This window comes from Rhinoraja longicauda, chromosome 9, assembly GCF_053455715.1.
Source record: "Rhinoraja longicauda isolate Sanriku21f chromosome 9, sRhiLon1.1, whole genome shotgun sequence".
In the NCBI taxonomy this organism is placed as follows: Eukaryota; Metazoa; Chordata; class Chondrichthyes; order Rajiformes; family Arhynchobatidae; genus Rhinoraja; species Rhinoraja longicauda.
In genome coordinates this window covers 56,118,939-56,134,478 of record NC_135961.1, presented here as the reverse complement: position 1 = coordinate 56,134,478, position 15,540 = coordinate 56,118,939, and the positions used below count along the sequence as shown (strand labels likewise).

Genomic DNA, 15,540 nt, shown 5'->3' with positions numbered 1-15,540 from the left:
TGTAAATTGCTCCTAGTGTGTTGGATGCAAAAGTGGGATAACATGGAACTAGTGTGCGTGTGATCAATGGTCGGCGTGGACTCGGTGGGCCACAGGACCTGTGTCCACGTTGTATCTCCAAACTAAACTAAACATCTTAGTTTCCATTTCGTTGTTGGTAGTCATGTCTGCTATCGCAAAGGTTCACAACTCTGGAATTCCCTCCCAAATCCTCTGCCTCTCTTTCCTAAAAAACTGCTTTGATGAGAAAATGTAATTTCCTCCAATACATTCTAACTTGGTATCAACATTTGCCTCCCTCCTGTGGCACCTTAGAAGGTCTACCCACAAGAAGGGTGTACATATTGAACTTATCAAGCACAGCACTTGGAATGAGCACAATGAAACTCCTTAAGAAGCATTAAACCTCTTTTAAACACACCGCAGCTCACAAGTCAAAGAAAACACAAAGTGCTGGAATAACTCAGCGGGTCAGGCAGTATCTCTGGAGGACATGGGTAGACAATGTTGCCTACCCAAGTCCAAACCGCCGCCCAAAACAGGGTACGCCAGCATTGTTTTTTTTATTAGTAAACCAGGGTCTGCTGTTCCTTGTGACTCCATTTTATACCTCACCAGTTCAAATTAGTAAATCGTTCCATGACCTCACCTCATTTCAGCATTGTAACCATTCATCTTCCCCACCTATTTCCTGCCAATTCACTGTGCCATCAACACCACCTTTCTTGGCATCAGTACCAGCTTTCCCCCACTCAGTTCAGTGGTTTGGTTGTCCCTGCTTCGCAAGAGACAATCTGGACTTGTAAGTCCCTGCAGTTTCTAGGATCTTAGGCAAGACTTCAGAATAAATACAAATTTAAAATTAGCCAACTTTAATTTCGTAAACATTTAAACAGATACATGGATAGGACAAGTTTAGAGAGATATGGGCCAAGCACAGGCAGGTGGGACGAGTATAGATGGGACATGTTGGCCGGTGTGGGTAAATTGTGCCGTAGGGCCTGTTTCCGTGCTGTTTGACTCTATGATTAAATTCAATCAAATTATTCCACAAGAGCTTGGAGGCAAGTACTCCAGTACAATAGCTGCACTGTGTGGAAGAGCAGGAAGATTGCAGCCTCACACAGGACACCTCACCAGCAGCGTGGGTCAATAGCGGCAAGTGGACAATGCCCCACAGTTTCAACCCATGGAAGGGTTAACCTACACAATCAAAGTGTTTCAGCACCCGCCAAGTGTAATCACCAGGCTCCTCTCAACACCAAAACCATCACTCCCATCTGCTCCGTAACCCCCACCCTAGATTATACCAGTCAACTAAATATTTGACTTGTAACCAACAACCTTACCCTCTTTGGAATGTAGGTGGAAACAGGGGCACCATGAGGAAATCCACGTGATCACAGGGATAAAGTTCAAAGTCGACATGGACAGCCGAGGTCAGGGTTGATTAGCAAGGGTGTCAAGGGTAATGGGGAAAAGGCTGGACAATGGGATTCAGAGGGAAAGACACACGAGCCACGAACGAATGGCGGAGCGGACTCGATGGGCTGAATGGCCTAATTTTGCTCCCATGAGTTATGACTTTATGAAGCCAGGTCCCTGGAGCTGGAAGACAGCAGCTTTAGCGGCAGCACCAATGCGCTGCCTAAGGGACTTTATCCTGGAATAACACAGAACCACTCTAAAGCTTCAACTTCAGGAGTTTCAACCCACAAAATATAGAAGGCAGAGACTGACAACATCGGCCCCAGGAATGATTTCTTGACAAACTAGAGAATGCTAAGTACGTACGACAAAGATATTTGCAATTTCAGTCGAAGATGAAGGTTAATGAAAGCTCACTCAAGAAACAGGTGGACTACTCCTGACGGCCAAGGTAACAAATGAGACACTTCACCTACCCAGTTTCAGATTTTCAGCACAACTTTATTCATTTTCCACAAACAAAAATAAAGTTGTAATTTTATTCTGAAGGTCTGCAGAAAGGTCCCAACCCGAAACATCACCTATCCATTTCTCCAGAGATGCTGCCTGACCAGCTGAGTTACGCTCAAGATTCATCCATCATTACCAATGCAAGATAACTCACCTCTTCAGCCATCTTCTTCACCTCTGTCATGTCACCGTCTCCAGCCTAAAAGGGAAATAACAAACACCCTTTAAGCAATTGGGAAACAATGGGGGCTCCAGTACAATGTTCTTACATTATGATACACAGAAAATGTTGGAGTAACACAGCGGGCGGGACAGGCAGCATCTCTGGAGAGAAAGAATGGGTGAATATTCAGATCGAGAACCTTATTCAGACTGAAGGCGGGTCTCGACCCAAAGAATCTGAAGAAGGGCCTCGACCCGAAACGTCACCCATTCCTTCTCTCCAGAGATGCTGCCTGTCCCGCCGAGTTACACCAGCATTTTGTGTCTATCTTCGGTGTAAACCAGCATCTGGAATTCCTTCCTACACATTCTTACATTATGAATCAGCTTTCAGAGAACATGCATGGCAAAGCAGAAATAATTTTACTTGAAGATTACAGTTCGAGACAGTGGAGCAATGGGAAGAAGTTCAATCAGATTTGGAGAATCGTAATTAGATTTTTACTAGTAGGGTTGTTACCACTCAGGCAACTGACAGACATGGGTTTACACTGCTGTTGGTGGGAACATGCCCATTTGACTGCCTGGTCACTAGGATAGACCAACTATACTGCACAACTACTCATCGGGCTTCAGAGGGAATGAACATTCATAAAAGAGTACAAGATAAATGTTTCTTTTAAATCTTTTAAATTACATTACCCCCCTCCCCACCTTAGTCCTCCCAACACCTGCTCTTTCCTGCCCTTAATTTCACTTGCATTTTCACCACCTATTGAAATGCAGCGTCTTCACTCATTTTACCAGTGTCCACCCCAAGTGCCATTTCCCCACTAGATTCCTACCTGCACAGTGTACCCACAGTCATTTCATAAATCGGCTGCTTCAGTGCCATTCACCAATATCATCTCTTGCATCTCAATCCAATTCTGCACCCATTCTGCCATTGTCCATTCTCCCCCTGGATTTCAGTTTTGCCGATCCCCCCGCTATCATGTGGCACCAACATACCTATCCGACCAAGCGATCCGTCGACTATTCCAGACCTACAACCTCGGGGACCCCAAGATCCATTCAACTCTGATCCCTTGCTGTGCCTTAAATGTAATCACACCATCAACAACTAATGCCTTCAACTCCAAAGGCTCCAAGTCTGGAATTACCTAATGACTTTTCACTCAAAAGGCACACAACACCTCGAGCATTTTGTCACTCCCACTGACAACTGGTTCAGTGCCAATTTATGTTTGATTTGACACTATAAATTGCCTCGAGTCATTTTGCGAAACGGTACACAATTAAAAGAAGTGACTAATGTTTTCAGGTTTATCAGGAGTGCAGCAGGTTCCTGACGTGTAGCTGGTGCGGTATGGACGACGGGCCGCGGGTTGAGAACAAAGAGGGACCTGTCATGGGGGGGGGGGCTGTCGAGAACATTGAATACGTTCGTAACTTGGTCTGCGGCCTATAGTCTTTGCTTGCAATATGCAGAACAAAGAATTTCTATGTACCAAGTACATGTGATAATAAAGTATCAATCAATCAATCAATCAATCAAGGCAGAGATAGATAGATTCTTGATTAGTACAAGTGTCAGAGGTTATGGGGAGAAGGCAGGAGAATGGGGTTAGGAGGGAGAGATAGATCAGCCATGATTGAATGGTGGAGTAGACTTAATGGGCCAAATGGCTGAATTCTACTCCTATCCATGTGACCTTATGACCAATCAAACGTCTTAAGAACTTTACTGTAGGCTATAGCCCTATTGTTCTTTAGGAATAAACTCGATAAGATGGCCTCTTTCTATGCAGGCTTTTGAATTCAATCCCAGGGAGACTTAAGTAGTCGCCATTTGCCACCAGGTTTCCATCAAGATATTAAAGTATACTAGTGCAGTGTCATAGGGTCATGGATCGTGGAAACAGGCCCTTCGGCCCAACTTGCCCATACCGGCCAACATGTCCCACCTACACTAGTCCCACCTACCAGCATTTGGTCCATATCTCTCCAAACCTGTCCTATCCATGTACCTGTCTAACTAGTAGTTATTTTGTGGTTATTTAATAATAACTAGTAATCTCACTTGGAGAGCTAGATAGAGCTCTTAAGGATAGCAGAGTCAGGGGGTATGGGGAGAAGGCAGGAACGGGGTACTGATTGAGAATGATCAGCCATGATCACATTGAATGGTGGTGCTGGCTCGAAGGGCCAAATGGCCTACTCCTATTGTCTAAAGTCTATTGTCTATTGAAAATTTAAATAGTAATTGAAAAGAAAATCTGGAAAAATGAAGCAGTTGCTTCTTGTAACAATCCAACAAGCCCGCGGGGCCTTCCATCGCCCGTGGGGCCTTCCATCGCCCGCGGGGCCTTCCATCGCCCGCGGGGCCTTCCATCGCCCGGTGCGGCTCGGCCGCTGGACTTAACAGTGCCCGGTGCGGCTCGGCCGCGGGGCCTTCCATCGCCTGGCGCGGCTCGGCCGCGGGACTTTACATCGCTGGTGCGGCTCGGCCGCGGGACCTAACATCGCCCGACGCGGCTCGGCCACAGGAACCTAACATCGCCCGGCGCGGCTCGGCCACGGGACTTAGCAGCGCACGGTACGGCCGCGGGGCCTTCCATCGCCCGGCTCGGCCACGGGACGTTTCAGCACCCGGTGCGGCTCGGCCGCGGGGCCTTCAATCGCCCAGCTCGGCCACGGGACGTTTCAGCGCCCGGTGCGGCTTGGCCGCGGGGAGTCCCATCCCCTTGCGGGGACTGTGCGGGTCGGTCGGGGACGAACTGTCTGTCCGTGGGCGTGGGGAAGAGAGTGGAAGTTTTGTTGCCTCCATCACAGTGAAGGGGTGTTTGGAGTCACTGTGATGGACATTTGTGTTGGGGTCATGTGTCTTGTGTTCTTTTTTTTTGTGTGACTGCTATGTAATTTCGTTCGGTACCTTGGTACCGAATGACAAATAAAGCTCTGTATTCTGTATTCTGTATTGACACAAGAGAGAGCAGTTGTTGGAATCTAAAGGCAGACCTTTGTTTATCGTATTCAGTGCGCTTGATGTGGTCTCCTCTACATCAGCGAGGCCCTTTCACACAAAGGGTGGTGGGTGTTTGGAACAAGGTGCCAGAGGAGGTAGTTGAGGCTGGGACTATCCCAATTTTTAAGAAACAGTTAGACAATTACATGGATAGGACGAGTTTGGAGGGATATGGACCAAACGCAGGCAGGCTGGACTAGTGTAGCTGGGACATGTTGGCCATTGTGGGCAAAAGTCGGGCCGAATGGCCTGTTTCCACACTGTATCACTCTATGACTCGATGACAATGGCAGACCAGGCGACTGTTTGCTGGGCACCAGCACTCTGTCAGCTGACGCTAACTGCCAGCCATTTTAATGCCCCATTCCCGCACTGCCTCATCTGTTCTGTCTCATCCGTTTCAGGGTGAGACCACAGGCAAACTAAAGGACCAGCACCTCATATTCTGCCTGCTTCAATGGTGCTTTATTTGACACATATCCAACTGCTCAGTGAAATTCTTTTTGCATATATTACACATGCAGGCGCTGCCATTTTTAACGCCATTATTAAAAGTCCCTTCCTCTACTCTTCCCCTCTGCCACCAACCCTCATTCAGGTCCACTCTTCACCTTCCTTTCCTATCGGATTCCAGAATCTGCAGCCTTGTGTTCTCCACTTCTCACCTCTCGGTCTCTGAAGCTATCTCCCCCTCCCCCTTCCCCCCCCCCCCCCCCCCCCCCCCCCCCCCCCACTTCCCTCAGCCACCTGACTGTTTCTTGCAAATCAATCCCTCCACGCCCGATTCTACCCATCACTTGCATGTTCTTGCCCCATCCCTCCCCCACCTCTTTATACTGCCTACTTCCCCTCTACTCTTTCAGTCCAGATGAAGGATCTCGAGCCTCAAACATCGACTATTTCCCTCCACAGATGCTGCCTGACACAGAGTTGAATCGGCTCTCTCCTTTTTTTTTGTCACGCCTGCTTTCATGCAACTTAAAACCCACCTGTACAATGGCCAGACTTGGGTGAAAACCAGGTTCACATTTCTTCAAAGCAACCAACTCTGCTTTACACTTCAGAATTATTCGCCTAGAGTAAGGGACAAAATAAAAAATAACAATCAGTTAATTTCAACAATATTTGTAATCTCGCCATAGAAATATGGGAATGATGTGCTGAATATGCCTTTTATTGCAATCCCTCTCACTTTCAATCCAATTAATTGCCTATGTACCAACTTTGGGGTGGCACAGTGGTGAAGTTGCTGCCTTACAGCACCAGGGACCCGTGTTTGATCCTGACTACGGGTGTTGTCTGTACGGTGTTTGTACGTTCTCCCCGTGACCTGCGTGGCTTTTTTTCCGGGTGCTCCGGTTTCCACCCACACTCCAAAGACATACAGGTTTGTAGGTTAATTGGCTTGGTAAAACCAGTGTGCAGGGCAGTGCTAGCGTATGAGATCGCCGGTCGGCACGGACTCAGTGGGCCTGTTTCCACGCTACGTCTCTAAACTAAACTCCACCATAACTATGTACTAGGAAAAAAAAACTGCAGATGCTGGTTTAAATCGAAGGTAGACACAAAATGCTGGAGTAACTCAGTGGGCCAGGCAGCATCTCGGGAGAGAAGGAATGGGTGACGTTTCGGGTCGAGACCCTTCTTCAGACTGATGAACCACGTGACTACAGTTTGAGACCAAACTAACAACACAAGTTCAGCAGGAATGTAGTGGGCCAAAGGGCCTGTTGCCCTGCTATACTGTTCCTTGTTCTCTCTGTGAGCAAGAACTCCCCTTCAATCATCTTTGCCGCAGAGGGATAAATTACAGGTTTCTTATTGGCATGAAGTGGCACAACCTCAAGCCCACACCATCACTGTGCTAAAGCAACTCCATAAACGGGGAAAAACAAAATTCTCTTTGATGTTTGGTAAATGGGTCTAGCAATGTCTTTGAAAGCTACCGGCAGCAACATTTGTGCGAAAGCTTGCTTTAAAGACACAAGGTAGAGGGGGAAGCTTATTGTTCCAGTGTGTTGCATTTGGTTGGACACCCACAAGGCCCCAGGTCATATCAAGACCATTCATCACCATGAACCAAAAACATTCAGAGCAATAATCACCCACATTGAGGAGTGCGGATGTGGAGAGGTTGTTTCCACCAGTGGGAGAGTCTAGGACTGGAGGTCATAGCCTCAGAATTAAAGGACGTTCTTTTAGGAAGGAGATAAGGAGAAATTTCTTTAGTCAGAGGGTGGTGAATCTGTGGAATTCTTTGCGACAGGAGGCTTGCTGTGGAGGCCAATATTTTTTGGATATTTTTACGGCAGAGATAGATAGATTCTTGATTAGTACAGGTGTCCGAGGTTATGGGAAGAAGGTAGGAGAATGGGATTAGGAGGGGGAGGGATAGATCAGCCATGACTGAATGGTGGAAAAGACGTAATGGGCTGAATGGCCTAATTCTACTCTTATTCCTACGACCTATGACCTCTGTGGGGAGTGGAGTTTGTAGGGTTTCCTCTGGGCACTTTGGTTTCCTCCCACATTCTAAAGGCGAGCAGCGTAGTTATTCAATCGGCTACTGTAAGCTGCATTCTAGTATTGCGAATGGGAGAATCTGAGGGGAATCCAGGGGAGAATAAAATGGGAGCTTGATGGTTAGGCCTGTTTCTATGCCGTGTGGCTCATCGAAGAGTTAACACTATTTTGAAAGCCAAATCTCTCTCAGGAGAGAACCAAGCTCAGTGACAACCAAATATAAGCTTCATGCAAATGTTCCAATGTGTGCCCGACATCATTGCACCATCTTGTTCCTCTGCCCATTTAGTTATTTAGCAGATACTGTTCCTGATGTTCTTTTTTAATCAAATTTCTCTCAAATGTTCACCATAATTGCCAACAACACACCTAAAATCGTCCACGTTCCAGTGGAAAAAAAATCTTTAAACTCCAATCATAGAAACATAGACAATAGGTGCAGCAGTAGGCCATTTGGCCCTTCGAGCCAGCACTGCCATTCAATGTGATCATGACTGATCATCCAAAATCAGTACCCCGTTCCTGCTTTCATTTGGGTATAAAAGAAATTCTGGCCAATTTTCAAACACTTCTGTGTTCGATTATCTTCCTGCAATGAAGCACCAAGAACAATACAGAGTAATCTATGGCTTTAATTTAGCCAACCTCAGCAGCAGTCAGCATGTTTGGAGCAAACCCTAGTGTTAAGGCCGGTATTTGGCAGGATTCATTGCTGAATCACCGGATGGTTTGTTTGTCTTCTCGGCTTGATGCTGAGGGCTTCACAACCTGTGGGTGTGCAAAATGGCCATCCTCGCAGAGTCAGAAGACAGCAGGTTGAAGTCTCATCCAGGGAACTCTGTCTCAACATTAATGCAAACTATTGAATAGTGGCCAAGGGTATGTTCAGTCTTGTCGTTCGTGGTTAAAGAATCAGATAACACCAAACACTCTTGTGGCAGCGCATTTCAAAGAAATAGAAGAACAAAAGGAAAACATAATGCAAGAAATGTGAGGCCATTCAGCTCCTTTTTTTCTGCTGCACCATTTGATAAGTTCATGACTGAACCCCCCCTGCCTCCCCCCCCCCCCCCCCAATCCTCAACACCAGTTTAAACCTTGTATTCCACAAGTCCGTTAACACCTAAAAATCTATGGGCGCTGTCTGTACGGAGTTTGTAAGTTCTCCCCGTGACCGCATGTTTTTCTCCCAGATTCTCCAGTTTCCTCCCATATTCCAAAGACGTGCAGGTTTGAAGGCTAATTGGCTTGGTATAATTGTAAATTGTCCCTCGTGTACAGGATATTGTAAGTGTGCGGGGATCGATGGTCGGCGCAGACTTGTTGGGCCGAATGGCCTGTTTCCGCGCCGTATCTCTAAACTAAACAACATTCAGTAAGGCTTGAGCAGACTGATGCATCGCACGACCTGGGAGGTCTCATCTCTCCGGCAAAACATTGAACAGTTTGGACATCCTCATGCTTCCTCGAGTGAATGCACGAAACAGCGTGGCATTTTGAAGAGAGTTTTCCTGGCTGTGAATTATCCAGCAACCACCTTCTGAAGCATTCACTGGCCACCATCACGTGTCGACTGTGGCACGCGCAGTGCCTGTCACGTTTCCTACATTACTCTTCCGAATTACGCGATCGCACGGATGTCATGAACAGAGCAAGTGCAAATGCTGCCGGCGTTTATTGCTCATGAAATAAATGCTTCTGTGTGAAAGGAAGCAAGCTCATTAAGCAATTACTGCCTCTGGGGAAACTTGGAAAACTGCCAGACACCAGTAAATCAACTTCGTAACTCCAGGTTCCAAATGGGTGGCTCTGTCTTATGTTATCGAACCAATTGAATTCCTCAGACAGGAACAACAGACACCAATGACACATCCCTCCACCACCGCTGCCTGGCCTTCCAATAGACCATAGGTGCAGGAGTAGGCCATTCGGCCCTTCGTTCCCACACAGCGGCCACTGGTTAGGAGTCGAGACCTCATCTTGCATTCCTGCATCTGGCCCATGTAGAACCAGATTGCCAAGGACTGCTTCATCCGGTGACCAATGGGACAATAAATTTCACGCTCTGCCCCCAAGTTAGGGCCTTATGCACCGTCTCCCCCTTTCCAACCCATTTCCTGATGGCCAGCATTCTCTTCTCCACCATAACACAACACCCTTTTAAACCATCCTCGCTCTTCCAACCCCCATCCCCAACTTATCAATCGATTCCTTTATCTTCTTCCATCCTAGGGCCAGCATTAACCTTTCAACCCCAGGGGCAATTTATCGGCAATTTATCGGCCATCCTCAATCCCGTCCTGGGATGGCAGGACTTTCATATGAAGAAAGACTGGATAGACTCGGCTTGTACTCGCTGGAATTTAGAAGATTGAGGGGGGATCTTATAGAAACGTACAAAATTCTTAAGGGGCTGGACAGGCTAGATGCAGGAAGATTGTTCCCGATGTTGGGGAAGTCCAGAACAAGGGGTCACAGTTTAAGGATAAGGGGGAAGTCTTTTAGGACCGAGATGAGAAAGTTTTCTTTCACACAGAGAGTGGTGAATCTGTGGAATTCTCTGCCACAGAAGGTAGTTGAGGCCAGTTCATTGGCTATATTTAAGAGGGAGTTAGATGTGGCCCTTGTGGCTAAAGGGATCAGGGGGTATGGAGAGAAGGCAGGTACGGGATACTGAGTTGGATGATCAGCCATGATCATATTGAATGGTGGTGCAGGCTCGAAGGGCCGAATGGCCTACTCCTGCACCTATTTTCTATGTTTCTATGTTTCTATGCTGCCTTGGGGGAGTCCAGAACAAGGGGCCACAGTTTGAGAATAAGGGGTAGGCCATTTAGAACGGAGATGAGGAAGAACTTTTTCAGTCAGAGGGTGGTGAAGGTGTGGAATTCTCTGCCTCAGAAGGCAGTGGAGGCCAGTTCGTTGGATGCTTTCAAGAGAGAGCTGGATAGAGCTCTTAAGGATAGCGGAGTGAGGGGGTATGGGGAGAAGGCAGGAACGGGGTACTGATTGATAGTGATCAGCCATGATCGCATTGAATGGCGGTGCTGGCTCGAAGGGCTGAATGGCCTACTCCTGCACCTATTGTCTATTGTCTATTGTCTATTGCCAAGAGTATTGGATACAAGGATGTGGGTAAAAGCAACATCCTAGCTGTAGCCCTGATCATCAGCACTCCACTACTAGTAGGGCTTGTAGCAAGACTGCTCCACATTGGTATCCACCCAATAACGTGGAAAATGCCCATGGTACGTCCTGATCATAACAAGCAAAACTAATTAATTCCAATGAATCAATCAAAATGAGTAAAGGTGTCAAGTAGGTAGCGCTATCAAGTGGCATTTTCAAATAAACTGCTCACCAACTCAGTCTGGGTCTCAGCAAGACCAGTCATCTCCAGTCACCGCAGCTTAGGTTCAATAATGTACCATAGGGATGAGCTGGTAGTGATTGCTCTCGACATCAAGGCAGCATTTGACCGTGTTTGGCATCAAGGACCCCTGGTACTTGATAAAGCCAAAGGGGGGGGGGGGGGGGCACTCCAGTGGTTGATGGCCTTTCTAGCATGGGTCAGAAGTGGGGAATATTGATCCAACATTCAATTTCATTCTCTGCTCCATAAAACAAAGTGGTCCATGTTTGGATACACCAAATGCCAGACCATTCGTCACCATGACCCACGTTTATGCCACCCACATTTATGCCACCAGCATGTCTATCCTTGACCATCTCTGGTGTTACCATTGCCCAGACCATACCAACAACCAGGAATGTTAACTAGATCAGCCACTGGCACCATAATTACAAGGGCAGGTCAGAGCTTCAGCATCTTGTGGGGAATGACTTTGCTGCCAAATGCATGAAGGCTTTCCACAATTCGTAAGGCAAGAGAGAGATGCAGAGAGGGAGTCTGCTTGCGATGGAATTAATGTCCAACAGCGCTCCAGAAATTCACCACCAACTGGAACAAGACAACCAAATAAACTGGCGCTCCATCTACCACGTAAGCACAAGGTCTACCCACAAACAATAACAGTTGCCCCTCCATCACCTCACCAAACCAGTAACCATAACCTAACAACAAGATATGCAGAGCTTCAAGGAAGCATTTCCACATCACAAGGGCAAAAATGATGGGAAGTAAACAATGGGCTCCCTTCACTCAGTTTTAGAACACAACTTGCAGGCACATTGTACGGTAGAATCCCTAGAGTCAACTCCACACCCACCCCATCACTGAGGGCTCCTCCCCTATCTCACCTGTGAAGGAATCTACCCCCATGACACCTGCCAGATCCCACCCAGTCAACTCCACCCCCGATGATGCCTCCAGTCCACCTCCCCCTTCCCCCAGGCAACTCATCCTCACCAACCCTCTCCCCCCCCCCCCCCCCACCCCCCCCCCTTCCATCCTGTTGCCAATCCTCTCTGTATTATCCTTTTAATCAAGAAACCGCTGGAGGAACACAGTAGGTCAGGCAGCGTCTGTGGAGGCAAAGGGTTGGTGGACGTTCCGGGTCGGGTCCGAGAGTGCAGAGGGAAGATGGACAGTGTAAAGAGGTGAGAGGGAGGGACGAGGCAGGGGTTGGTAGGTGGTGGATCCAGGTGAGGTAGGGATGATGATGGGCAGATGTGGGTGAGGTTTAGAGAGAGGCTGATGGGCAATAGATGGAGCTAGACAAGGATAAAAACAATTAGGCAGATGGGCCCAGACGGAGGATGGGAGGAGGCTGGGAGAGAGTCCTGAAGGTGACGTGGAACCAGATAAGGAAGGGATGGTGGACATTGATGACACCAGGCGACCATTTTGAGGAGCACCTGCACTCTGTTCAGAATGGCCAATTTAATGGTCAGTTGTATGCCGTTGCAATGGCCCTCCCCATTCCCACACAGACCTCTCCATCGTCAGCCTTCTCCACTCCCGCGAGGCCAAAAACAAGAGTAGAAGGGGAATAAATCATCATATTCGCTTAGGTTGCCTGTTAGCAAACTGTAAGAAAACTGCACTATCCAATTTCAGATAACCCTCTGAAAGGGGCAGCACAGTGGCACAGGAGTAAAGTTGCTGCCCTACAGGGCCAGAGACTTAGGTTTGATTCTGACTACAGATGCTGTCCGTACAGTGTTTGTATGTTCTTCCTGTGACAGCGTGGGTTTCCTCCAGGTGCTCCAGCTTCCTCCCATATTTCAAAGACGTGCAGGTTCGTAGGTTAATTGGCTTCTGTAAATTATCCCTTCTGTAAATTGTCACTAGGATAGGCCTAGTGTACAGGTGACCATTGGCAGGCACAGACTTAGTGGGCCGAAGGGCCTGTTTCTCTCCCCGTGTGTTCCTTTTCCCACCTTGACCTGTTTACCCAGTGTCCCTCTCCCTTAGTCCACCTTTTGCATTTCTCCTCTCTTCCCTTAACCTGGATTAATTAACCTCACTCACCTGCCTTTCCACGTGCCCATCAGCCTGCCCTTTCCCAGTTCTACATTTCACCTTCCAGCCTCTGTCTCCACCATCCCCCACCGACACCTCCTGGCTCCAACTCCCTATCATTCCCACCTCACCTGGTCCCACCCATCACTCACCCTCTCCTCTCACCTCTTCACACCACCCCTTCCACCCTCTGCAGGGGCAGCAGTTGGTGGAGCTGCTATCTCACAGCGCCAGAGACTCAGATTCAATTCTAACTTTGAGTGCTACCTGCGTGGAGTTTACACGTTCTCCCTGTGACAGCGTGGGTTTCTTTCCACATCACCGAAACAAGCAAGTTTGTAGGTCAACTGGCTGCTGTAAATTGCCCCTTGCGTATAGGGGGTGAATGCGAAAGTGGGATAACATTGAACAGATGATCAATGGTCAACATGAAGTTGATGGGCCAAAGGGCCTGTTTCCAAGCTGTATCTTTCAATATATATTCTCAGTCTTGGCACATGCTCCCAAACACTCCTTCGCCTTCACGGAGGCTGCCTGACCCACTAATATTTTCCAGCAGATTGATTCTGGTTCCAGATTGAACCAAGCCCTGGTCTCCTGTGTATCTTTCCATCCCTCTTCCACACAATGCACTCTTGCCCCCTACCCCCCCCCCCCCCCCCCCCCCCCAAACCCAGAGGAGGATATATTGTACACACTGTACACTATTGTATGCATATAAAGGATGATTTGACAGGGTTACCTTCAGAACAAACATTTCACTGTATCTCTGCACACGTGAATAAATAATTTAAACCATAACCCTTTAACTCTCACCCTAATACAATGGATATCTCTAGTCCCAGCCGGATGCAAGTTCTGGTCTCTTCAATGTCCACAGGGTCCAGGACCAGATTTATTCTGAGCCAACATCACTGAACATCATTACTTGGTCATTGTAACATCCCTGCAGCACTTCACAAGTTCCAGGGTCAGAATTAGGCCATTCGGCCCATCAAGTCTAGTCCGCCATTGAAATCATGGCTGACCTATCTTTCCTCTCAACCCCATTCTCCTGCCTTCTCCCCATATCGCCTGACACCAGGTACTAATTAAGAATCTGTCAATCTCCATCTCCACCGACTTGGCCTCCACAGCCATCTGTGGCAATGAATTCCACAGATTCACCACCCTCTGACTAAAAAAAAAAAATTCTCATCTCCATTCTAAAGGTACTTCCTATTTATTTTGAGGCTGTCATCTCTAGTCCTGGACTCTCCCACTCGTGCAAACATTCTCTCCACATCCACCCTATCCAGGCGCTTGCTGTGCCCAAATCTGCTGTCCCACAGTTTCACACCAACATATGGAATGGTAAAACTGGCTGTCAAACGCCTTGGCGAGTTCTCAATCGGACAAGATGGATGCTGTAGAAATGCAAGTGTGTGTATGTGTGTATGTGTGTGTATGTATGTATATGTGTGTGTGTATGTGTGTATGTGTGCGTGTGTGTGTATGTGTGTGTTTGTATGTGTGTGTGTCTGTGTGTATATGTGTATGTGTGTGTATGCATGTGTGTGTGTGTGTGTGTGTGTTGGTGTTTATGTGTGTGTGTGTATGTGTGTTGGTGTGTATGTATGTGTATGAGTGTGTGTATGTGTGTGCGTGTATATGTGTGTATCTGTGTATGTGTGTGTATGAGTGTGTGTGTATGTATATGTGTGTGTGTATGTGTGCGTGTGTGTATGTGTCTGTGTGTATGTGTGTGTGTATGTGTCTGTGTGTATGTGTGTGTATATGTGTATGTGTGTGTGTATGTGTGTGTGTGTGTATATGTGTGTGTGTGTGTGTGTGTGTGTGTGTGTGTGTGTGTGTGTGTGTGTGTATGTGTGTGTGTATGTGTATGTGTGTGTGTGTGTGTGTGTGTGTGTGTGTGTGTGTGTGTGTGTATGTATGTGTCTCTCTCTATCTCTCTCCTCCAGCAGCATGGTTCCCCCTGAGGTTCCCACCCCCTCCCCGGGTTGACTGAGTCTCTCGGGCTCGGCTCCCCGGTTACCTGATGCTCCCCATCGCGTCGGTGCCCGGGAGTTGTCGGGCGGCTGCCCGCAGCTCTGCTGCTCCACCCTGGGTGCCGAGGGCCGGCAGGCGCTGAGTGTAGCCCCTGATCCCGGGCGGCAGCGGGCAGCGGCTCCTCGCCAGCAGCGTCCACATGGTGAAACAGAAAGCGTGGCGGATCCCCAGCCCCGGGTCCAGCCTTTAACTCCACCCTCTCAAAGACACAACCCTCCACAGCAGCGTCCTCCCTCTGCCACTCACTCACTGTTCACACACTTACTCTGTATGAATAGGTGCCCACACCGGTCAACATGTCCCATCTAAGACAGACAACAAAATGTGTGACCAGCTGAGTTACTCCAGCATCTTGTGTCTATCTTAACTTTAAACCAGCCTCTGCAGTTCCCCTCTGACACATGCTGTTGTGACT

General features: G+C 48.0%; 1 protein-coding gene across 1 annotated transcript in view; it reads right to left on the bottom strand.

Moving 5' to 3' along the window:
• Positions 1–15,310, bottom strand: part of mthfd1l (methylenetetrahydrofolate dehydrogenase (NADP+ dependent) 1 like) — a 172,549-nt gene extending 157,239 nt beyond the window's left edge. The window contains exons 1-3 of the mRNA XM_078405549.1: positions 15,112–15,310; positions 6,118–6,202; positions 2,093–2,137 (exon numbers count right to left, since the gene is read on the bottom strand). Of these exons, the coding sequence (XP_078261675.1) occupies positions 2,093–2,137; positions 6,118–6,202; positions 15,112–15,266 (285 nt within the window). The 5' untranslated portion in view covers positions 15,267–15,310. The remainder of the gene's footprint in view (positions 1–2,092; positions 2,138–6,117; positions 6,203–15,111) is intronic.
• Between the last annotated feature and the right edge of the window lie 230 nt (positions 15,311–15,540).